This window comes from Mirounga leonina, unplaced genomic scaffold (genome assembly GCF_011800145.1).
Source record: "Mirounga leonina isolate KUSES-001 unplaced genomic scaffold, KU_Mleo_1.0 Mir_91, whole genome shotgun sequence".
Lineage (NCBI taxonomy): Eukaryota > Metazoa > Chordata > Mammalia > Carnivora > Phocidae > Mirounga > Mirounga leonina.
This window is the reverse complement of record NW_023270839.1, coordinates 21,192,769-21,217,566: the sequence shown is the minus strand read 5'-3', so window position 1 is coordinate 21,217,566 and position 24,798 is coordinate 21,192,769. Positions and strand designations below refer to the sequence as shown.

Sequence of the window (24,798 nt, the reverse complement as noted above, 5' to 3'; positions counted from 1 at the left end):
CTCCTTTTTTTCTATCAATGTAGTGTTCTCACACTGTGGATTAGAGATTTTCCTTTTTAAGAACATTCTCTTTCATTTTGGTGCACAGTTTTGTCTCTTTCCTCTTACATTGCTACCTTTTTTTTTTAATGCTCCAATTTTTTTTTAAATGTCTGCTTGAATTTATAGAAAAAAGCTTGGTTTGTGGTAAATGGGATTCCATTAGCAAATGTATGGTCATTATTCACTTCTGTTCAGTCAGTGATTTCTCCTCATTCTATTCTATTCTTATCTGTACTGCTTTGGCCTAAAGGGTGGGGGTGAGTCTGGAAATCAGCCAAGAAATAGCTTACCAGCTCTCTTGGGGTCAAACCCACATTTCCCGCCATTCTCATGGAATTCCGGAGGTGGAGCCAATGCTGAGATAAATGGAAATCCCATTATTAGGGCTTGCAGCTGGTAAATGGAGGATTCAGGAACCCACATTTCCTGTTTTCATCTGCATGTTTAAGAGAATGGTTTTGGAATCAAGACAGGCTGAAGTTCAAATTTTGACTTTGCCATTTACTTTCCAGATTAGCTTGGGCAAGTTATTTTAATCCCTCTTAACCTCAGTTTCTTCATCTATGGAAAGGGAGCTACAACATTACCTCTCAGGGGTGTTGAAAATAGTAAATGAGATAGCATTTATAAGACACCAAGGCCATTACTTAAGATATAGCATAGGTGGTCAGCAAAATGGTAGTTACTACTAATATCTGTAAATAATGACTAATAGTAAGTAGAATCACTAACGTCCGCAGGTAACACTTCATAAGTTTTGTGACCTTTTTGAGAATAAGACATTGGTTCTTGTTTTATGCTTAGCAATATTGCAACATGTCAGAGCAGCCCAAGATGGCCAACTTTGAGGATCGAGGGTCGGATGAGGAGAAGGTACACGTAACCACTAAATTCATCACTCCTGCACCCCCAGGGGAATTTAATGAAGTGTTCAACGATGTCTAGCTACTACTTAATAATGACATTCTCCTCAGGGAAGGGGCCGCATGTGCATTTGCCCAGTATAACATGGATCAGTTCACACCTATGAAGATCAGGTCTTAATTAGAGAACATGGTGACCTGGGTAATAGCAGATTTTTAGATCCAAGAAACAAAATTTCCTTTGAGTTTGATCACTTAGGAAAGAAGCAAGTGACCCAGAGAACGCAGATGGATCTGAAGTCTTGGAGAGAATCCTGTGACAGTGCTTTAAGGGCCTATGTGAAAAATCATTATTCCAATGGCTTCTGTATTGTTTATGCTAGAACTACAGATGGGCAACGCACCATCACTGCATGTATTGAAAACCACCAGCTTTAGCCTAAAAACTTCTGAAATGATTGTTGGAGATCAGAGTGGAAGTTCACCATCACACCACCTACAGCCCGGGTGGTCGGAGTACTTGAGATTCAGGGTCATTATTATGAAGATGGCACTGTTCAGTTGGTTAGTCCTAAAGATGTGCAGGATTCAGTAACTGTTTCAAGTGAAGTCCAAACTGCCAAGGAATTTATTAAATCATAGAGCATGCAGAAAATGAGTACCAGACGGCATTTAGTGAAAACTATCAAACAGCGTCATACACCACATTCAAGGCAGCTTCCAGTTACTCGCACCAAAATTGACTGGAACAAGATACGCAGCTACAGGATTGGCAAAGCAATGCAGAATGCTTAAAGGCTGAGTGTAGGATTCTTTGGTATGTGGAAAGAAAGGATTCAAAATGTCATATGATAAATAACTGATTTATAAACAAGAGTGATATTTTGATTGAAAAATTATTCAAGAGGCAGCTGGCTGGCTCAGTTGGTGAAGCATGCGACTCTTGGTCTTGGGGTTGTGAGTTCGAGCCCCACGTTGGGTGTAGAGATTACTTTAAAAAAATTTTTTTAAGATTTTTAAAAAATTTTATTTATTTGAGAGAGAAAGCATGAGCAGGGGTAGGGGCAGAGAGAGTGGGAGGAGTAGACTCCCTGCTGAGCAGGGAGCCCAACGTGGGGCTTGATCCCAGGATCCCAAGATCATGACATGAGCAGAAGGCAGACACCTAACCAACTGAGCCACCCAGGCGCCCCCCCCCCCCGCAAAAAAACTTTTTTAAGTGTATTTTGCTAGGGCTTTCAGCATTAACAGGTGTTCTAGCCTTATGGAATACTGAACCTATAACATCGTCTTGATTCTTTTGTGTTCTCTACCTTGTAATTTTCTGTTTTCACTGTATCTACTAGTAAATTTTTTTTTTTTAATTATGCCACATTTAATGATGGTAAGAGAGATCTTTCCTGGAGTCATTTTACTGTTAAGAAAATATTCCTAGCGACGAACCATGAGAGACGATGGACTCTGAAAAACAAACAGGGTTCTAGAGGGGAGGGGGGTGGGAGGATGGGTTAGCCTGGTGGTGGGTATTGAGGAGGGCACATTCTGCATGGAGCACTGGGTGTTGTGCACAAACAATGAATCATGGAACACTTCATCTAAAACTAATGATGTAATGTATGGGGATTAACATAAGAATAAAAAAAAAAAAACCATATTCGAAATGATCCAGAGAAGGAACATTCTTTGATACACATGTTCTTTCTAATTACAACACCATTTGTCATCAGCGGTTGTAAAATTACTCTTTCATCTCTCAGTTTATCTTTTACATAAAAGTATTTTAAATTAAATGGATATCAATTTGCATTACTTCTCATTGAATAATAATATAAAAAAAAAAAAAAAGAAAATATTCCTAGCCATGAAGGGGCGCCTGGGTGGCTCAGTTGGTTGGGCGACTGCCTTCAGCTCAGGTCATGATCCTGGAGTCCCAGGATCGAGTCCCGCATCGGGCTCCCCCTGCTCAGCGGGGAGTCTGCTTCTCCCTCTGACCCTCCACCCTCTCATGCTCTCTGTCTCTCATTCTCTCTGTCTCAAATAAATAAATAAAATCTTTAAAAAAAAAAAAAAAAAAGAAAAAGAAAAGAAAATATTCCTAGCCATGAAGTCCTGTTACTGATATAGACAGGTAATATGCTCAGTACTTTTCTACCCCTGTCCTTTAAAGCACTTATGTGGTACTCCAGTGGTTTTTACTGATCCACCAATAGCTAAAGAGGTTAAGCTACAAATTAGCTGAATGGAAGACACATTCATCCTTCTCCCTCTGACTGCTTTGATTATCATTTATTGCATCTTATAACTGTAGTTTTTAAAAGTTTGGGTTGGGCTTCTCAGGTCCTTTTGTGGGGGCAAAGGAAGTTTTCTGGAAATTCCATTATAGCCAGCTTCTCTGCGGAAGTTGTTTTTAAATCCAAAGACTTGAACCACATTCCCTGCACATGAACGTGTTTGCTTTTTTCTCTTCTCTCATTGTCTACTTCCCATCTAGTACCCTTATAGTTATAGACATCTGCATTTTTAGAAGAGTTTTACCCATTTATTATTTTTTTATTATTCAAGAACTGTTGACCTACTAGGGATGTAGTAGAGTATAAAACTTGAAAAATGCAGATGTTGAAGGAATAATAGATATCTTGTGCTTTAATACTTTGTGGCAGGATTGTACTATAAGCAGATGAATCAAACAACTACGTAAATCACAAACAAAAACTAAAAATGAACCAGAGTGAAAAAGGATACATTCCAGGCAGGATCTTTCTCTTTGTAACCTGTTATTTAAGGGAATACTAGTGATTTGTTGTAAATAGGATGTAAAACGTGTTCCAAATTACTCTTCCTCAGTCCTGCTTGCCAAAAACTCAAATGTAACTGTGATACAGCAACCCTTCCCAGGTTCATTGGCAGGTATATGTGTGATCTCAGAATACACAGGTGACATAGGTGTGATATGCCAACTGGTAATGGTAGCTTCATTTACATTGTTTATACTTCCATGACCAGACCTTAAGGGAAGGTCAGTATTTAAAAAACCAGGTAGTGTCTTCCTCCCTATCTCCAAATGCATGTCAAAAAAGAAGGGTGTTTGTGCTTCAGCTTTCTTTTTTTTTTTTTTAAGATTTTATTTATTTATTTAATTGACAGAGAGAGAGAGACAGCGTGAGGGGGAACACAAGCAGGGGGAGTGGAGAGGGAGAAGCAGGCCTCCCACTGAGCAGGGAGCCTGATGTGGGGCTCGATCCCAGGACTCCGGGATCATGACCTGAGCCGAAGGCAGTCGTTTAACCAACTGAGCCACCCAGGCGCCCCTTCAGCTTTCTTTTTGCTCGGTAATACAGTTAAGCAAGTTTGTTTCCAAGTGACCTGTTGAGCTGTGTAAGCATTTTTATTTCAAATGAAATGTATTTGTACTATGTGTGTCATTCATACTATCCATTCATACCGCACTATCCTCTCTATCAGGTAGTCCAACGGAAATATACCACTTTTGTTCTTAAAAAAAAAAAAAAAAAGTATTGCCACATGGTATTTTTGGATATGTTAGTTTTATTAGGAGTATACTGATGTTCATGTTAATTTCTTTGGTTCTTTCTTAGATGTGGAAAAGCTGACACCAGCATTGGATTTACTTTGCTCAGCAATTAGAGAAAGTGATTCTGAAACCCAAAGCAAACACTTTTCAGAACAGTTGCTTAATCTTACACTGTCTTTTCTTAACAAACAAATAAAAGAGCTTTTTGTTCACAATGAAGGTAAGAATGGCATCAAAGAGGGGTGCGACTGCCCTATTCCTGTGTCAGGACAGACATACAAGTGGTCCTATTGCATGAGAGAGCATGAGCTAGTAGAGTGCTATTTACTAAAGCTGAGAAAAGTCAGTGTATAATTGAGTGACATGGTTCTAATACTGGGAAAGTTGACAGAAAGGACTAATCATTGTGAAAAGGGTTATATTAAATTACAGAGCTACTTGTAAATAGGAAAAAGCTCAGATTTTTTGCCCGAAATTTAAAAACACTTTAGTGTTTAGAGTTTAAATTTTGGCATTTTCTAGAGTTCTTTTATAATCATAACAGCTTATGGTTTATTCCTTCTCTCTAGTTCTTGCTCTGTATGTATATGTATACACACACATACATTTTTGTATATATGAAATTGGCAAATTGGTCTTTTCTATAGAACTAGATGAACATCTACAGAAAGGAGTGAACATTTTGACCAGCTACATTAATGAACTTCGAACCTTCATGATAAAGTTTCCTTGGAAGATAATAGATACAGGAGATGAATATGACGTAAATGAAAATGTTCCCAAAGTAAGAGAGAGCAATATATGGGAGAAACTCAGCGTTGAGGTAAATATGAGCAATTATCACTTCTTTTATTTGCCAGATTTAGAGGATCTGAGAAAACAAAACAGGATTTAGAATCTTATATTTGTGATTCAGAATCTTTGGCAAGCGTTTAGGTTTTACCGATTTGGGGATCTCTGAACACGACTTCAGATTTATGTCTACAAGCTTCATTTATTTAGAACACATTTAAGTTCCCTCTTAATGCCAGATCTGCCCACTTGGATCTGGTGACAGGCACCCACCCCCAAACCCATGTGGGGTGGCATACTCTTAACACTTCCTCAATGGGTAGGGCCTGGCACTTTGGACTTAAGCATTCTGTCTGACCTATGGATAAATCAAATTACTGCTGATGGTTTGATCTTAGGAAACTTTGATTTTATGCCATTATGTCTTAGAAGTATACTGGATTTGAGTCCTCAGATTCTAGTTAAGATATCTTGCCAGTTAAATTTTCTGTGCTCACCTGCTTGCTTTTCTTTTTATGATAGAAGTAGTACAACCAAACCTTGTTGCCCTCTTTATGACTGGGGCCTAGAAGAATCCCTCCACCCACATGGAGAGTATTGGCTTTAAAAAAGACAAAGACCAAAATAGCTTAACCCAGATGATAAGACTCAGTAGGGAGTGAAAGGGATAAGTTTGACATCTGGCAAGTTCACAGGACCACTGGTCTTGGGGTGGAGGAATGGGGAAGTACCTGGCATGACTGCAGTTTCTGTATCTCATTCTCAAGCCAAAAAATTACTTGATTTTCCCCACTCCTTTTTTTGGCTTCTCTTTCCAGTCTCCTTTGCAGGTTTCACTTCCTGTTTTCCCTCTTTAATGTGCTGCAGGGTGCCATTCATGGTCCTCTGGTCTTTTTACTCAAAATAATTGATTTTTACTTTTTGGGAGGTTGTAGTCTACTTTGATGAAAGCTGTGAACTCTTGTCTCCAAACACATGCTTGTGAATGTGCGCATGTACACATACATACAGTTTTGCACATGGCTTCATGGGATTCATGGACCCCTCAAAAGCCCCAGGTTAAGAATGTCCCTTTTCTGTGCTCTCTTGAGTATTGGTCTTAAGTACAGGTCTTTATTTCTTCTTACTAGTATAGTAACCTAATGCCTTACTGTCTTGAGCTTGAATCTCTTTCAGTCCATTCTCCACATTGCTGCCTGCATATTCTTCCTAAAATATATATCTGATTATATCACCTTTTGCTTTTAAAATCCTTTAGTGTCTCCACATAAGTTTTAGGATAAATCCCATCTCCCATGTATAACACTCTGCATTATGGAACCTCTGCTTTTCTTTCAGGTCTCATCTGCTACTCTGTCCACCTTTTTCTCCAGTTAAATTGAGTAATTTGGAGGTTCCTAAAGACTGATACTGTTTCTTGCCTTTATGCCTTTGTAGATAGTCCCTCTCTTTTTTTTTTTTAAGATTTTATTTATTTGAGAGCACATGCACGCGTGAGTCAAAGCAGGGGAGAGGGGTATGGGGAGAGGAGCAGACTTCCCACTGAGCAGGGAGCCCAGGACACTAAGATCATAACCTGAGCCAAAGGCAGATACCCAATTGACAGCCATTCAGGCGCCCCCATAGTCCCTCTTTTTGGAACACTTGTCCTCTTTCCTCAGTATATGTATATAACATTTGCCTTTTAAACTTCACCTCATAAGTCTTCTCTACTAGGAAGCCTTTTCTTTTTGTTACTCCTTTTATTTAGATGCTCTTTTTCTGGATCCTCCTGCCTAGCACCTTGGGATACTGTTATTTAAGGGAATACTAGTGATTTGTTCTAAATAGGATATAAAATAGGATATCATTGCCTCTATCATATAGGACTGTACTCGATACTTTATTTGTGTATTTTCCCCTAGTCTAAAAGCAGGGTCTGTGTTTTGGTCAATTTCATCTCCCCTGTGCAAATCCAGCAGCAGATTTTCAATAAAAGTCCATTAGGTGCTCAATAAATATATAAGTCCTATATTACAATAAGGAAATGAAAAGGAACTTAAAAGGCAAATAGTTTTCTCTTTTTCCTAGGAAGTTATTGCCAATGCTATTTTAAACAACAAAATACCAGAGGCACAGACTTTCTTCAGGATTAGCAATCATTCTGCTCAAAGACTTGAGGAGCTGATTAGAATAGGCCTAAATTTGGTCTTTGACAACTTGAAAAAGAACAATATAAAGGAAGCCTCTGAACTTTTGAAGAACATGGTGAGTTGCATAATCTGTCTGATCTTAAAGTCTCTAATGTAGGAAAAGATCTCTGTATTTAATACAATTTCTGGTTGATAGAAAAATTGATTTATATTCATAGTTATGTCACAGACTAAGAAATTTATATCGCTTGTACAGGGAAATAATAATAGAAATGTTCTTCATTACTGAGAACTTTTTTGAAGAGATTTTTTTGAGTTTCCATCATTTGCTCTATTACACTTCGCACTTTGGTTGAAGGAGATGGTGCTTCTTCTAGAAGGCTTCACATGTCAAAGTATGCCCAGGACCTCATTTTTAGGGGGACATTCTGGGTTGTTCGTGCAACCCCTTATGTCTCCATTTGAGCTTTCTAGTAGCTTATACCTTTGCTTTGTGCTCCGTGGTTTTACTTAATTTGAGAAGGGGAAGGCCCAGAGGTAGGCCTCCTGGAACTAAGCTGAGGACCTGGCCCTAATCTGCATGGTTGGGGTCTTGTCTTGCCCATGGTAATTTTCTGGAGGTATAGAGGAGTGAAACTGTGTAAGCGTTGCAATTTGCATTGACTTTTGTTTTCAGGTGAATCATTATAGCAGATACCTGTAGTTTTGATCATATGGTAGCCTAGCATTACCTTAGATTGTTCTATGTGCTGCCTTTGTTCTGGCAAAATCACTAAGGACTTTAGGGATAGGCAGTATGTATGTATGATAAATACAGAGAATGAACGTTCACAAGAGCAGAAAAGCTGTAGAATTCTAACAGGATACATGTCTGTAATAGAGTACTTCTTTACCCAACATATATTTATGGTTAAAATAGCCCTGTTACAAAATGTAAAGGTTTTGAAAATTTTCTCTGTTTACTGTAGGGCTTTGATGTAAAAGACCAGTTGCTCAAGATATGCTTCTATACAACTGATACAAATATACGGGACTTTCTGGTAGGTAAAGGTGAGGCTATGTAGTTTACATCTTCTAGTAAACCTTGGTGAAACTCCAAAATGAATTATTTTAATATTCAACTACTATCTAGTAAGTAAAAGTATGAGAACTCCTTTGTATTTTTTAATGATTGTTTTGCATTTGTGGTAAAAGAAAATTTGTGTGAATTCATATATACCTCAAAAATTCAAAATACAATTCTTAAATGACATTTGTTTTGCAATTGTGCTTGATTTTTGTGAGATCACTGGTTAATTATTTTTTATTCAAGGTTGAAATTTTAAAAGAAAAAAATTATTTTTCTGAAAATGAAAAAAGAACTATAGACTTCGTGCATCAAGTTGAGAAGTTTTATTCAGGACATTTCCAAGAAAATATGCAGATCCAGTCCTTTGCCAGGTAGTCTCATTAGCCCACTTTTGATAATATGGAAAAAATACTGTGGACAGTGTTTAGTTTATAATTGTTAGCACAGATTTTTTTTTTTATGTGGAACTGAGCTTACATTCTCTATGAAGATAAAACTTGTATCATCCAGAGAGGACTCAGGAATTTCCTGTCATTTCCATATGTGTATAATCACATACATATTTTTAAGATAACAAATACAAAAATGAGAGTAGTGAATTATGTGTTCGCTAAAAGAGTAGAAGTTCATGAACAGATAAAAAAGAATGATGCTTTTCCGTCCAAAATTAAAAACATTTATATCACTGTTGTAGGTATTGGATAAAGGAACGGGATTTTTTCAAGCACAAATCTGTTTTGGACTCACTCCTGAAATATGATCCTAAAGATAAATTTAACAAACAGGACCATAGAGTTGTGTTAAATTGGGCTCAATGGTGGACTCAACTAACACAAGAATCCATCCTTCTCCCCAGGATAAGTCCAGAAGGCAAGTGTGAAAGAACCTAAAATCTAACATATTGAATGAGGATTAAATTAGGCATTGGTATTTGAATAGTTCCATGAATCTCCATTTTAGAACTCCTTTTGGAGGAAACATAGTTGCTTTAAAATGCAAGTCATTGCATTAAGACCTCTTTCTTATCTCAAGAGTTTTGTAAGGGATTTCTAATGTGATACTGGACGAGAAAAGCCATATGGTTCAGTGAATTGAGATTTCAAGGCTAAGAATTCTCTTCCCAGCCTCAAAGTGACAAAATCTTTGTTTTTCCAAATAGTCTTCATGTTTCTTCTTGTGTACAAAGGATCTATATCACACCAGGCTCTGGGGAACAAACAGTGGTAATTCATAGAAGGTTAAAGTTTTTATTTATATTAAGGAGAAGAAAAGGGAAGAAGAGGCCTGAAAAGATAAGTGAAATACACAGCTAATTTCCAAGTTTCGTTTAACCACTGTAGTAATGAGAACAACATTTAGCTCTTCCTGCAGCTGACGTATTATGAAATGAGCACTAAAGAGGAAAATAGTAAAATAAGCAGAGGGTCTGAATAATTCATGTTACATAAATATTTGTGCAGATCATCATATCTATTCAGTTAATTAGTGTTGAGTTTCGTGTCAATAATCATAATTCATTGCTATTTTAAAATGTAATTTATTCTTTTTTTTAAAATGTTATTTTCTTCTTAATGCAGAATACAAATCGTATTCTCCTGAAGCCCTCTGGAGCTATCTCACAGCTCGCCATGACTGGTCAAGCATTATCTTGTGGATTGGAGAATTTCACACTCAGAACAGTTGTGCTTCGCTTGAGCAGAACAGATGGCCCCTTCTGACTGTTGATGTTATCGATCGGCATACTTGCTGCAACAGCTACATGAGGAATGAAATTTTAGATCAGCTGGCCAGGTATTGTCACTGTGGGGATGAACACAAGGAAGGGCAATAAAAAATAATGGTGTAATTTTTGCTCTGAAATGCCATAAATCCAATGCAACATCATTTCGTAGTATTCAGAACTGTAAGGGTGTTACCATCCATTGAGGTTTTAAAATCACATGCATTTAATATCATGTGGTAGTGAATAGGCTCTCAAATTGTAGATGAAGGTTTTCCTCAAATCATTAAATGTGCTTTGGTGTAGAAATGGTCAGCTGTCAGTGCAGCGACAAGGACTAAGTGGCAAGAGCTGAGATGAGGATACCTTAGTGTCGAGTAACGTCTGCCACTCTTCTCCCAGCTGTATGCTCCATGTGGTTTGAACTAAAGAGAACTGCTCAGTTAAGAAATTAGTGAGGGGAAGTAGCTCTTGAAGTGATGGAGACTTTAAAATTTTAATTCATTGCTAAAAATAATTCTGTTAGATTGAACCATGCGAACTTGCCATATGTGTGGGTCAAAAATGATTGAATATCAGCACATCTCATACAGCTACACCTAATCTGTCTTCCCAAGCTATAAAAATAATATAAGGAGACAATAACATGTATGTTAATTTTTAAGTTTCATAAAGCTATTTCCCGTGTATTTATTTTATTGTATATTTATACTTATTGGGGAGGTATAGCTCTATTGCCCTACCCAACCTGAAGATGTGGAGAGTGAGATCTAGAGAAGAGCTTTGCCCAAGCCAGTTACTTTCAGACTTCAGTTCTTTTATCCCTGGCTTTTTATTTGCTGTTCTTTCCACTGCACTAAATCCTCTTCTTGTTTACCAAAAGTAAAATTACGTATAACTTGAATGCCTATCAAATATGTAGCTTAGTATTTGATTGCTTAAAAAGCTAGTATATGTATGACTTAACATGAATTATGACATTAATGAATTGAGATCTATAGCAACAGATTAAAGGGAAAAAAATCCCTGCTAGATACAGAAAAGCATTTGATAAAATTCAGCATCAATTAATAATAAAAGCTACATATTAGCAAACTAAGAATAGACAAATTTCCTTAACTTGAAAGGGGTATCTAAAAAAATCTTCTAGCTAACAATATGCTTGATGGTGAAACATCACAAACATTCTCTTTAGATGTGGAGCAAGACAAGCCTGTCATGGATTCCGAAGTTGGTTGTTAGAATAATGCCATCTCAATAAAAATCCCAGCAGGTTTTCTTGTGGATTTTAACAAGGTGATAAGTATTTATATGAAAATGGAGAGGGTCAAGAATAGCCCTGAAAAAGAACTTGCCCTACCAGATATAAAACCTTATTCTGTTTATTTTTAATGAGCATAGAAACAAACTTCTGCATGTATGCTCACTTTATATATGACAAAGGTGGCACTGCACAGTGGGCAAAGAACAGTTTTTCGACAAAGGGGGTTGGGATAACTGGATAGCTATGTTGGGGGGGAATTAAATTGGACTTTCTGCCTTCTATCATGTATACAATCAATTCCAAGTAGAAAATCTAAATGACAAATGTGACACTATAAAGCTTTTAGAAGATGTAGAAGAATATCTTCATGACCCTGGGACTAGGGTATGCTTTCTAAACGCCTAGAGGGGTAAAGGAAGAGAATAGTTACCGAGACCTAGAGAACTGCCCGGCATGAGTTGTGTTCCCTAGTGGAGAGTGTCAGCCAAGGTGCTGTCATCCAGCACAGAGAGAGCCAAGGTATCCCCATCCTCTCTTTTTTCTGACTCTTATCATCTGATGGTGATTTCCCATAGGGTGAACCAAAGTAGAAGCCTGAGGATACTACAGTCTTCTGTCCAGGTGATCCTCTGGGGATAGAGAGCAGGAGAAGAGTAGAGCTTGGATCTTGGAGGGGAAAGATATCAGAGCACATAGGCATTTCACAAAAGAGGAAGCACAAATGGAAATGTAAATTTGGTTTACCAAAAATCTAGGAGCACCTGTAATGACCATCAAACGTAGAGAGTGGATAAATAAAATGTATTATAATCACACAGTGGAATATTATGTAACAACGAAAAGGACCAAACTGTAGTTGCAGGTATCAACATGGATAAATCACACAATGTTGAATATAAGAAATAAGACTAAGAACAATATATCCAGAATGTACCATTTATATATAAAGTTTAAAATAGGCAACACCCTACCATATATTATTTGGGGTTGCATATATGAGTGGGTAAAACTATGAATAAAAGTAGGGAATGGTTATTACAAAATCAGGATAGTGGTTAGCTCTGGGTAGCAAAGGACATGCAGTGGGGGAGGAATACACCAAGGGCTTCCAGATATGATATTCTATTATCTGGGTAATGGTTACATAGTGTTTCTTTAAATGCCACATTATATGCGTTCTATACTCCTTTGGTACATATACTTAACAGTAAATTTGTAAAAAGTAATATTTAAATGCAAATTTCTATTCTTGTTTAGTAGTTGGTCTAGTTAAATTATTCTGCTTTAGTTTTGTTTTTTTTTATAACAATTTTGTTAGGCTATTTTGGAAATTTCAGTGGTTAAAGCCTCTAGCTTCAAGAGCTAACCACTGTTGCCAAAGTGGATTGTATAGTACCAGTCAAAACCACACACACACACACAAAAATGGAGATAGATTAGGTTTTTGAAATATTTAAGATAACTCTAGACTGTCATTACTACCTTTAAATATTAAAATGGTGCATGAACCTTCATCAGAAACTAGCAAAATATAGTCAGAACATCGTTATAGAGTGAGACTTGGCAGTCTTAATTTGTAAATCCTTAGTTTTAAGTAGTTGAGACTTCAGCAATGGAAGTGGTTTGGTCTGCTCTGAATCTGGCAACTTTGTAACTTGCCATCTCTGAAACCTGCTCAACAGGAATGGGATTTTTCTTAAGTCTGAACTAGAAGACTTTGAACTCTTCCTGCTAAGACTGAACCGCATTGGGGGTGTGATGCAAGATGCTCTCCCCATTCAAAACTACAGATCCAAAGAAGGTTGGGATTTCCATTCTCACTTCATTCTCTATTGTTTGGAACACGGTCTGCAGTATCTTCTCTATGTCTATCTTGACTGTTACAAGTGAGTACTGAGAACTGATTTGTCTTTGAGCAGGTCTTCACGTTTCCTCTTTCCATACTACTTCTGAACATGACTTTTAGGAAAATACTAAACATTCACTTGAAGAATGCTAGTCTTTTTGCTGTAGCTCCCCACCTCCCTTGCCAGCTCCACCACTTGGTACCTTAGTTCAATGCTGCATTCAACTAAATGCTTATCATGTGTTTTTGGTGATGTTAATCCTGTAACATCTCTGTTAACCTTTTAAATAACTAGAGAGAATAAAATGAAAGAAATGCTATAGAAGTTTAAAAGGGGAAAATTCTAAAAGTTAACTTGGAGTTCTTTGGTACCTTCATTCCCAGACAAATGAATGTTAAACAATTTTGAATTCATAGCCACTACGAGGTATGTTAGATATGCTCTACAATTTATATTTAGATAGGTGAATATACATCAGTACGTACCTGCCCAAGATCAACCTGCAGAATCATATGTGGCCACTGTGAATTACTGTTGGGTCAGTAATACAAAGAATTGTAGTCTCTAATATATGAGTATGCAGTGTTCTTGGCACTAGGGTAAGTGCTTGATGTGCACTGATTCATCTAATATTCCCAAAAGTCCTATGAGGTGGTTACTCCCATTCCACAGGTGAGGGAACTGGAGTGTTGAGAGAGACTATGTGCCTTAAAGTGCACAGTTCTAGTAAATGGCACAGCCAGATTTAATTCTGCTTAGGTTTTATTGCAGAGCCTACACTTAATGTGCTAATGAGAACATTTTTATTTTATTTTGTGTATTAAAGAACTAGGAATTCAAACAGATGATGTTTTTCCAGTTCATATCATTGAGGCTTATTTAGACACAGGAATTTTTTTCCCCAAAGCTACTGGCAAGAGAAGATGTAAAAGTCATATTCAGAGGATGTATTCTGAGACTGAATTCCTCAGTCCTAGCTTCTCTGTAGTGTGTAAAACTTTTCAAAAACCTCTGAAGTTTGAAAATGCTAAAGAGTTTTTGATGTTTAAAAAAAAATACAGTAGGGGGTACCTGGGTGGCTCAATGGTTAAGCGTCTGCCTTCGGCTCAGGTCATGATCTCAGGGCCCTGGGATCAAGCCCCACATCGGGCTCCCTGCTCAGCGGGGAGTCTGCTTCTCCCTCTGCCCCTCCCCTCACTCATTCTCTCTCTCTCTCTCAAATAAATTAAAAAAAAAATACAATAAAATATAAAGTATCTGAAAGGAGGTGTATGTTAATCTTATAGGGTTGGTAAAATTTCATCATGGAAGTAAAGACATTATAAATAAAATTATCTGTCTCTGAATTCTTCTCTATTTCCAGATCATATGGAATATATAAAGCACAGCACAAGGAGTATATAATGTTATATTTACTTTTAATTCCAAAGTTCCTTTTTTAAAGCTCATTATCATTTGAGCAAACATGGTTATAATTGTCTTATCCTGTATGTTAACCAGAATTTGTTCTTTTGTTTTATATACAGACTTAGTCCTTCAAATTGTCCCTTTTTGGAAAAAAAAGAATTACATGAAGCTTACCCTTGGTTTGAATTTTTAGTTCAGTGTCGACAAGTTTCCAGTAATTTAACAGGTATGGGTGTACTGTATTAAAATAAAAAAATTTCTTTGGCTACGGGCACCTGGGTGGCACAGTCAGTTAAGCGTCGGACTCTTCGTTTCTGCTCAGGTCATGAGCTCAGGGTCTAGAGATCGAGCCGCCTGTCAGGCTCTGCACTCAGCAACAGTGTCTGCTTGAGATTCTTTCTTCCTCTCCCTCTGCCCTTCCCACTCTGCTCTCTCTTTAAAATAAATCAAATCTTTTTTTAAAAAATCTAATTTTTTTTTTTTTTTTTGCTAAATAACTGGTCTGTTGAATGGCATTTAATTGGTGAGTTCTAAATAAATCACTTGGCTCTAGACAAATATCTGACTATAACCTAGGCTCAAGTTTGATTTAAGAAGCAGAAGACCAAAAATGTTTCCCTCTCTCCAGCCAAGAAAAGCCAGATGGCATGTGTGCGTGTGTGCCCTTCCCCCTCAGCCTCATGCTTGGCTGTCTTTGGGTATCTCTCATCTCACCAGTTTATCACAGGCTGAATCCCTGCTGTCTGGTAGATGGACACCCTTTTTCTGTGAAGAAGTGGTCTGTCTTCCAGGTGCCTGCCCTGAATCCTTTAGTAAGCAACTCCATATGGAAGAGGAAAAAAGTCCACAGTGTGTGTGGGATTGTCGTGGCTTCTGTAGTAGAGCTCCTGAAGGAGAGTTTGGCTCCGGTTCGAATCAGAAGAGCCCTGGGACAGCCCCCCCCCCCCCGCCGCCCACTTGAGGGATTAGCTGGTGTTATTCCAGAGATTCTCTCCAGAAAGGGGCCAGGCAGAGCCACTATACAGGCAAGAAATATCAACAGCCAATCTTTTATGGAATTCCTGTTTTTTTTCCAAATAAAAAATTTTTTCATAATGTGGATTGGGTTTTTTTGTTATGTTTTATTTTGGGTTTTTTTGATGCTGATTATAAAATAATACATGTTCATTGTAAAGAAAAATTGGAAGCCACAGACAACTATCTAGAAGATAAAACTCCACAGGCAGATAGCCTAGGTAGATAATCATCCACAGGCAACTCTTGATATATTTTAATGTATTTTGTTCTAGGTACTTTCTCTATACTTTTTTTTAGCCTGGTCTATATTATATTTCATTCATCCAACAAATATTTATTAAGCTCCCACATTGCGACAGTCTCTAAGTACTAGGGATACAACTAGAAATATCTATGTATTTATATATTGCCTTTTTCATATAGTAATTATAAGAATTTTCCTGTGTTCTTAGAGACAATGACTATTTTATGTCTACAAATATTTCATCATATGGATGTACTGTTAACTAATATACTGTTCTCTCATCTTTTGACACTGAGGCTATTCTCAGTTTTTTTCTATCATGAATAACAGTCTTGTGTATATTTGAACATAAAATTTTTGTCTTTGAAATCAGATTATTTCCTTAGTACAGATAGATTCCTGGATATGAAATTACTGGATCAAAGGTTATATACAATTTGAAGGTTCTTGCTATAAGGCCAGATTGCTTTTCAGGGGAATTAGAGCATTTTATCCATAAGTCCCAGCTTCTTTGTGCCCTGACCAGCTGTGTGCTTGAGGATGATTATTTTTGTTGATAAGGAATATACGGCATCTGATTATTATTTTATTTTGCATTTCTTTATTGCTAATGAACTACATATTTTCATATGTCAAACATTTATATTTCCTCCTTTGTAAATGGTTATTTGTCTACTTATCTGTTAGAGTCAGTATTTGGGGCATTGATTTGTATGAACTCTTTGCTGAAGACATTAATCCTTAGGTTGTCATTTGCTGTTAATTTGTTGTTAAAATTTCCCCCCTAGTTTATTACCTTTCAATTTTCTTCTGTTTGTCTGTTTCAACACTTGTTTGTCTCAATTGTCTGAATAGAAGTTTTTACTTTATGTGGACAAATCTTTCATTTTTTCCCTTTATAATGTTTTCCAGTTGCTTTTCATCTTAGAAAGTACCTCTTACTGTGGATAGAGTTAAAAATTTTCTTCCTCAGAATTATGTAATTCTTTCTCTTAAGGAGAAAAATCTACTCTTTTATTTTTCAGATCCCAAACTGATCTTCCAGGCTAGCCTTGCAAATGCTCAGATACTGATTCCCAGCAACCAGGCCAGTATAAGCAGTATGCTATTGGAAGGACATACCCTCCTGGCCCTTGCTACGACAATGTATGCCCCTGGGGGTGTCAGCCAGGTATGGGTAGCACTTTTACCTATTATGGTAAAATAGGACTGATTTTAAATTTAGTGGAAATATCCATGGATTTTCTAGACTCCTTTGATATTCAAATACAACCACTTACATAAGTATTTCATTTTATTAAAGGGCATAAAACAAGGATGAAGTTTTAAATTTTGTATTATATTCACTTAAGTTGGAAGGGAACTAATATGTGGTATAGAGATTTTTTTTTTTACCTTTGTTTTCTAAACTTCAGGTTTGTTTTCAGGATAGAATCAGGATCTGATTGCTCCTGGGAGTAACTATACTTTAGATGTGTGGCTTGGGAATTAATAGGCAAAAAGGAAATCATAATTTTTAGCTATCCATATAAACTCTTCTGAGGGACCCAGTGGAAACTTGCCCATCTCTGCTTTTTTGAAAGTACATAGTATGCCTCATTACAGGAAACTGAAGAATGCAGTTTAATAAAAATCTTTAAAAGCTTCTTACTGATAATAACTTAATATAATACCACCTCTTCCAGATTATTGCAATATATTTTAATTCATATGGTTATCTATGCCTCTGTTTTTAATCACCTGTCAGAAATTAGTCTTAGAATAACTTGAGAACTGAGGGAGAAGGACCTAGGTAGGAGTCATCTAGTCTAGTAGTTTTTTTCCCTTTAAAGACATTTACTTACTATTTAAATATTTTAAATACTTCAGTAGCAGAGACTTTTTTCAAACAATATTTTCACATGTAGTTTGAAAACCACTGATCTAGTTGAACCTCCTAATTTTGTGGGAAACTGAGGCCTGCTGTTAAATATCTGGCCCAAGGTCACCAGCTAGTTTTTCTTAGAACCAGAACTAAAACTATTGGCTTGTGACTCCTTGACCAGTGTTTTCTTCACTACCATGTAGTTTTTCAAGCTAATCTTGTTTCACTCTTGTGAAAAAAAAAGACTTAAATTTGGAGAAGAGAAAAACCTTACTCTGTATCATGTGATCTTTTTATTTAGGTTGTTCAGAATGATGAAAATGAGACCTGTTTGAAGAAAGTAGATCCCCAGTTACTGAAGATGGCATTAACTCCTTATCCCAAGCTAAAAACTGCTCTCTTCCCACAATACACTGCCTCTAATGTCCTGCCACCCGATATTACGCTTTACCACCTTATTCAGGTACGGTATTGAGGAGTGTCAGTCAGGGGTCAGCCAGGAAAACTGAAACACCCTCTGGGTCTGTAGCGTGGAGGACATTTTAACATAGGTAATTACTTACACAGTCATAGCAGAATGGGGAATCCAAACATGCGATGGTGAGACAAGTCAAAAACTGACAAGGAAGCCACCAGCACCCCTAATGCTGCAAGAACGGTGCAAGAAAGTAGTGTTAGCAGAACCCAGAGGTCGGGCCCGTCCCTGGGAACAGCTGAACTCATAGCCAGGCTGCCTGTTCCCCTGAGCGGGGAACATGGAGGGTAGAGCTGGAACCTTGGAGGAGATACCCCAGAAAACAAAGGAGGAGGAAAATATCCTGGTTTCTTCCCTCTTCCCACCTTTAATCTCCCATGTTGTCTCTCTTGGCAAAACCTGTCTGGTAGCCAAAGGGCAGAGGCGCTTGGGAAATGCAGTTCTCTGCAGAACAGGAGAGAAAGGTGGGAATGGATCTGAGAGCAGACGGACAGTTGGCCAGCTTGCTTGTCTGCTGCCTTCCTCAAAAGCCACTTCATTCTACTCCTGATAACTTCTCTCTCTCTCCTCAATGAATAGGGCTATTTGTTTATTTAAATCAGTGCTTCTTAACCTTTTTCAGGACAGAGATCTCTTTAAGAATATGAGCAAGTTAGGAGTCTTCTACCCAGAAAAACTGCACATACGTGTTTAATTTTGCTTCTATTTCAGAGGAATTCAGGTTCCCTGAAACCTACTCAGATCCTCCATGATGAACACATTCTTTTGTTCATTTCTCGTTTCAAAGGGCTTTTGCTTTTTTTCTCTGGGTGCACATATTCCCACAGTGTCCTTAAATTCAACATAAGCTCTATAATCTATAAAAGTACAAAATCTCTCTAATGTGTACAGTCCTTAATTTATAGAGTAGTCCTACTCAAAAATGTGGTCCCTAGATGGCTGCCAGTCTATGAACGGCTTGTTGGTGGTATGTGATGACATTAAGATCTTGGACTATTCTATAAATCTGTGTCATGTTCAGTTCAGCAGGCTTTCTGTGTGTGTGTGTGTGTGTGTGTGTGTGAGAGAGAGAGAGAGAGAGAGAATTTAGCAAGACACTCTGGAAGCAGGAAGTAGTTAGCTGCATTTAAATTTATCGCAAGTTTCTCATCTCATTGCAGACCAGTAGCACCGCTGTAAACTATGTATAAGTGGATTGTACAAAAACATAGTTTTACTACCTATTCAATCAGCCTAAAACATAAGTGATTTCAGGTTGTTCTTTGTTCTGTTTTCAAGTTGACTCATGCAGTTTTAGTCCTGTTACTTTACGAAAAGTAGTCCTTCCTTAATAGACCATAAATTCTCCCATGATTTTTTTTTTTAATTTTTATTTTTTATTTATTTTTTTAAAGATTTTATTTATTTATTTGACAGAGAGAGACACAGCGAGAGAGGGAACACAAGCAGGGGGAGTGGGAGAGGGAGAAGCAGGCTCCCCGCAGAGCAGGGAGCCCGATGTGGGGCTCGATCCCAGGACCCCGGGATCATGACCTGAGCTGAAGGCAGTCGCTCAACCAACTGAGCCACCCAGGCGCCCAAATTCTCCCATGATTTTAAATCAAAGCTGCACTTTCCTTAGCCACCCAAATCGTGACGTAAAGGTTTTTAAAATTTTCTCCTTTATCTTTCCTACCACCTGTTTATAGTCTTTGCTACATCTTTGGCCTAGACAAATTTCAAACAGCCATGGCTCCCTGCTTTCAAACCTTTTCTGACTGGCTTAAGCTTACTCCACTCTTTTTTCGTGGTGGTGATTTGTTCATCACATTCCTCTAACCTTTGATCTACTTATCTCCCTATTCCCTTTCCGGACCAGCCTTAGCTCACCTTGTCCTGTTTACATGGTACCATTATCTAGCCTCTTAGTCCTCTTGGGTTTGGATTCCAAAAGCATTTCAAAAGTCCATGTTACATTATAATTGATGATGCTTCAACCAAAAGAGAGTATACTTTGCAGATATAGTTTGAAGTGAGAAGAGTCTTTATTTTTTTTTTTAAAGATTTTATTTTATTTATTTGACAGAGAGACAGCAAGAGCAGGAACACAAGCAGGGGGAGTGGGAGAGGGAGAAGCAGGCTTCCCATGGAGCAGGGAGCCTGACGCAGGGCTCGATCCCAGGACCCCGGGATCATGACCTGAGTGGAAGGCAGACGCTTAACAACTGAGCTGCCCAGGCGCCCCAAGAAAAGTCTTTGAAAGGAACATAGCTGGCTCTATTTTTATTAACATAGGAAAGTGTCTCATGCATTCTTTTTCTTTTTAAGCTGCGCTCGGAATTTAAGTCCAGAAAGATAAGGTTGGAGAAGGGAAGCGGACACTTGTGAAGTCTTTTCATATCATTTTGTTTACTTACTTTAGAATCACTTAACTTTTAACTGACTTTTCCGCTTTTTCAGTCACTGTTGCCCTTTGACCCTAGCAGATTGTTTGGCTGGCAGACTGCCAACACACTGGCTGTAGGAGGTAAGTCATTCCAGGTACCTAGGGCTTTAGAAGTATTTCAGCAGTGTTGACGGTAGAAGTTAATTTATGTAAAGCCAATCCAGTTTTTTTCACTGCTTTCCATTTCAAAAATGAAGATGCATTCCAATGGAAAACATTTTCTAGGAGACTGAATTGAAAACGTGTTGTGAATTCAAAGTAATTACAGTGCGTCACTAGTGCTATTCTTGCTGGGAAATGTAAGCTGTACCTATCTGCTTAAATTTCTCCCTTTCCCCAAATCCCTGTTTGTTTGCAGTATAGTATTAATAAAGGTTAAGAGCATAGCTGTAGGCCTTAGACAAATCCTGGCCCGACCATGAAATAGCTGTATGACCTTGGGTAAGTGATTTACCCTCTCTTCAATTTCCAATAAAATAAGGTTAATAACAGTGCCCACCTCACATATTACCTGAGAATGAAAGGAGACAAGGCATTTAAAAAGCTCTTGCAGTTCCTGGCACATGGTGAGCACCAGACGCATACACACTGCTGTTCTCTTTAGGCCATAAGCCTTTCTCTGATTTTTTTTTTTTTTAATGCCATTCTTAAACTTTACTTTTTTACTTTTAAATTTAGATTTAGCCTTTAATATCCTGGTACCTGCGGTGCCTCTGCTGTGAAATTACTCTGAAGTAGGCTTCAGATGAGCACTTAGCATGTATACGCTGTAAATATTTACTGACGTGCATAAAAATGAATTTTCTAATGTGTCGGTTTTGTAAGTCCAAATTTCAGTAGATCTAATTTACCTAGTGCCCAAGGCTCAGTGCAAGTTCCCAGCCTGTAGTAGATGTTCAATAAATATTCGTTGAGGACTGAATAAAGTAGTACGTATTGCATTTTCAAGTGAAAATACTCTAATTAATCTCTGGGAACTTACTACTAGAGTGTAGACCGAATCCCCTGCCCTGTTTTAATGCCTCCAACTCCAACACTTAGCTAGAGTCCTGACCCCTTTGTGGAAAATGAGCACTGTACTAGGTACATGAGGGGAACAGAGAGGAAGTTGAAGATGTATTCCCTGCCTGGTGTTAAGAAGTTTAAAACATTTGAGGAAATAAAGCACAAAGTAAATGAAACAATTATGAAAACATAATGTGGATTTATAAAATTGGAGAATTGTCTTTAATTAGAATATTTGCTTCTTTTTTCATATGATCTTACCATTGAAAAGAGATGTAGGGTGACTGTGAGGTGACTTGGCTTCTGTGACAGGCAGGAGAAAAATTTCCCTTTGGGTAGAATTTTCTCTTATACGTGCTCTCCGTACTAGCCCCCAGCTGCTAAAAAATCAGGGTCTTACTTGGATTAAAAACTCAAGTTAGCTCATTTGGCGCCAGACAGTGCTATATACTTTACATGTACTCAGCAAATATTTAATGAATGAATGAACAGTTTTATATGTAATAAGTTACCAAAGTCACTGTGATCTCACAAAGAATATAGATAAGGCATGTGACAATTTTTTTTTAGTCTCAAAGGGGGTGTACTTTTAAGTAATAGCTTGGAAAGTTGACAGATGCCTCTCAACTCTTCAAGTCTTTTTTTTTTTTTTTTTTTTTTAAAGAGCCAAGTCACAATATAAAAAGTCCTTGGAATGCCACAGGAGAATGAAACTTTTTTTCAGAAATAAGCTTTGAACTTTGAAAATAAAAGCAGATGCACTGTTTTCCAGAACTTGTTCCTTAACAGTTCAAAATGTTACTTCTTTTTTTTTTTTTTACTACACACAGGTAGTAAGTGGTTAAGAGGCGATTAAAGATTAGGGCTTGTCTAACAGGAGGAGTTCTTTCATACTAACTTATCACATCCAAATATCTTCTGCTATTTTTATGGGCACAGAGGAACTTTAAACTGAGCTACTCTGCTGGCCTGAGAACGGTGGTACCATCATATAGATAATAAGGTGCTCTGAATACATCAGAAAGTATAGTGATAACAAAAGGAAATTGAGGAGGGCATTAATATGGAGAAAAGGATGTTCTTACACTGTGTATTGGAGAAAGGTATAGGGAGTTGGCCTTGGTGTATAGAGGACTCATAAAAATGTTAAGAAGGGATTTCATTGTGTAATGAGCTCCATGAATAAATTAAAAAGCTCCTCTTGCAGATCCTTAGCAGAGATGTTATAGCTAAAGGATTATTGCCATTGTGACTTAAAGGATCATCAAATACAGAATTAAGACATCTAAAATAACAAGTTGAGGAAGAAGCATAATTTATAAGTTTTTATGCAGCTTCTTGGATACATATTTTTGTATAATATGGGGGGCTGGGGCACCTGGGTGGCTCATTCAGTTAAGCATCTGACTCTTGATTTCAGCTCAGGTCATGATTTCAGTGTTGTGGGTTTGAGCCTTGTGTTGGGCTCCCCATTCAGAGGGGAGTCTGCTTGAGATTCTCTCTCTCCCTCTCTCTCTGCCCTTCCCCCCCCATGTATGCTCTCTCTCTCTCTAAAATAAATAAATTTTTTAAAAAAATGGGCTACTTCTACACATTAAAATGAACTATTACATTTTGGTGGTTCCTAGTAATGCACAGTGGTACAAAATGACTATAGCAACTGTTTTTTTTCTTTTGTTAAGACTTATTTATTAGAGAATGCATGTGCAAGCTGGGGGAGGGGCAGAGGGAGAGGGAGAAAATGAATTTCAACCAGATCCCCCCTGAGCATGGAGCCCAACATGGGGCTTGATATCATGACCCGGAGATCATGATCTGAGCCAAAATCAAGAGTCAGACACGTAACCAACTGAGCCACCCAAGTGTCCTGCAGCTGGTTTTCTTTCACCATTGCAGAGTTAAGTTTTCCACGTGCAGATTTGCAATTAATCATGGTGAGGTACAGAGGATTAATATTGCTTCACTTTCCCCCCAGACGCAGTGAGTCATCTACCACATTTTTCTAGCCCTGACCTAGTTAATAAATATGCTATAGTGGAACGTCTGAATTTTGCATATTATTTACAACATGGCCGGCCATCATTTGCATTTGGTACTTTTCTGGTCCAGGAATTAACCAAGAGTAAGACTCCCAAGCAGCTGTGAGTATTTAAAACATAATTTATACTCTTAATAAAAGACATCTCTGTATTTTACATATACATTTGAAAAGTAGTTATATCAGGCTAGTAATTTGGTCGTCTTTTTTTTTTTCCCTTCCTCTGTGCGTTTCTGTATATCCCAAGTTTGGGGGATTTAATGTGTCTTTTGTTAATGGGAAAAAGATAATAAAGATAACATTAAGGGGCACCTGGGTGGTTCAGTCGGTTAAGCACCTGCCTTCGGTTCAGGTCATGATCCCAGAGTCCTGGGATCGAGCCCTTTGTCGGGCTCCCTGCTCATCAGGGAGCCTGCTTCTCCACCTCCCTGCTCATGCTTTCTCTCACTATCTCCGTCTCTCTCTCATATAAATAATAAAGAAAATTTTTAAAAAAAGATAATATTAAAAATAGTATTTATATCTTTTAAAATTCTGTTTTTTTTTTTAAATAACCCAGGAGCTTGCCAAATATTAGTAATTATTCTTAAGAGGGAATTGTATAATAAGATGTGAATTCTGTATTTAAGAAAACTCATTTTTTATAATTCACTTTTATAAATCACAGAATTGGGAGGAGTATTAGATATAGTCACCTAAATATAGATTTACTTTATTGGTTTGTTTCATAGTTAACAACGTAATGCATTTTAGTGATAAAATATTCAAGTAATTCAGAAGGGTGAAAAATGAAAGATAAAAAGTCCCTGAGTCTCCTATCTTCATTCTGCATAGTAAATAAACATGGCTAATTTCTTGTGCATCTTTCGTTGAAATATGTCTATGCATATAAAACTACATATGTGATGTCAAACTTTAATTAGCATTAATTTTCTTGGTAGTTTGCATATATACTCATAATTGATAGGATCACAATTTGGCAGTCTTTCTGTAATTCTGTTCTGTGTTCCCTGGATATAGTTGGAAGCAAGAATAATTTGGCCTGTGGGTAGGTGTTTTAGG

The 24,798-nt window shown here is 37.6% G+C and overlaps 1 protein-coding gene and 1 pseudogene across 3 annotated transcripts in view; both read left to right on the top strand.

The window, feature by feature from the left end:
• SPG11 (SPG11 vesicle trafficking associated, spatacsin) overlaps nt 1–24,798 on the top strand; it is an 82,314-nt gene that overhangs the window by 22,099 nt on the left and 35,417 nt on the right. For all 3 annotated transcript variants that reach the window (XR_004677304.1, XM_034994183.1, XM_034994184.1), the window contains 13 exons: nt 4,502–4,657; nt 5,085–5,260; nt 7,300–7,476; nt 8,330–8,401; nt 8,674–8,801; nt 9,125–9,300; nt 10,008–10,221; nt 13,097–13,300; nt 14,788–14,894; nt 16,955–17,100; nt 18,095–18,256; nt 20,708–20,774; nt 23,674–23,839. Coding sequence is in view for 2 of the 3 variants with exons in the window: in XM_034994183.1 (XP_034850074.1) it covers nt 4,502–4,657; nt 5,085–5,260; nt 7,300–7,476; nt 8,330–8,401; nt 8,674–8,801; nt 9,125–9,300; nt 10,008–10,221; nt 13,097–13,300; nt 14,788–14,894; nt 16,955–17,100; nt 18,095–18,256; nt 20,708–20,774; nt 23,674–23,839 (1,951 nt within the window). In the remaining variant the exon portion in view is untranslated. The remainder of the gene's footprint in view (nt 1–4,501; nt 4,658–5,084; nt 5,261–7,299; nt 7,477–8,329; nt 8,402–8,673; nt 8,802–9,124; nt 9,301–10,007; nt 10,222–13,096; nt 13,301–14,787; nt 14,895–16,954; nt 17,101–18,094; nt 18,257–20,707; nt 20,775–23,673; nt 23,840–24,798) is intronic.
• Nucleotides 148–1,846, top strand: LOC118003302 (annotated as a pseudogene).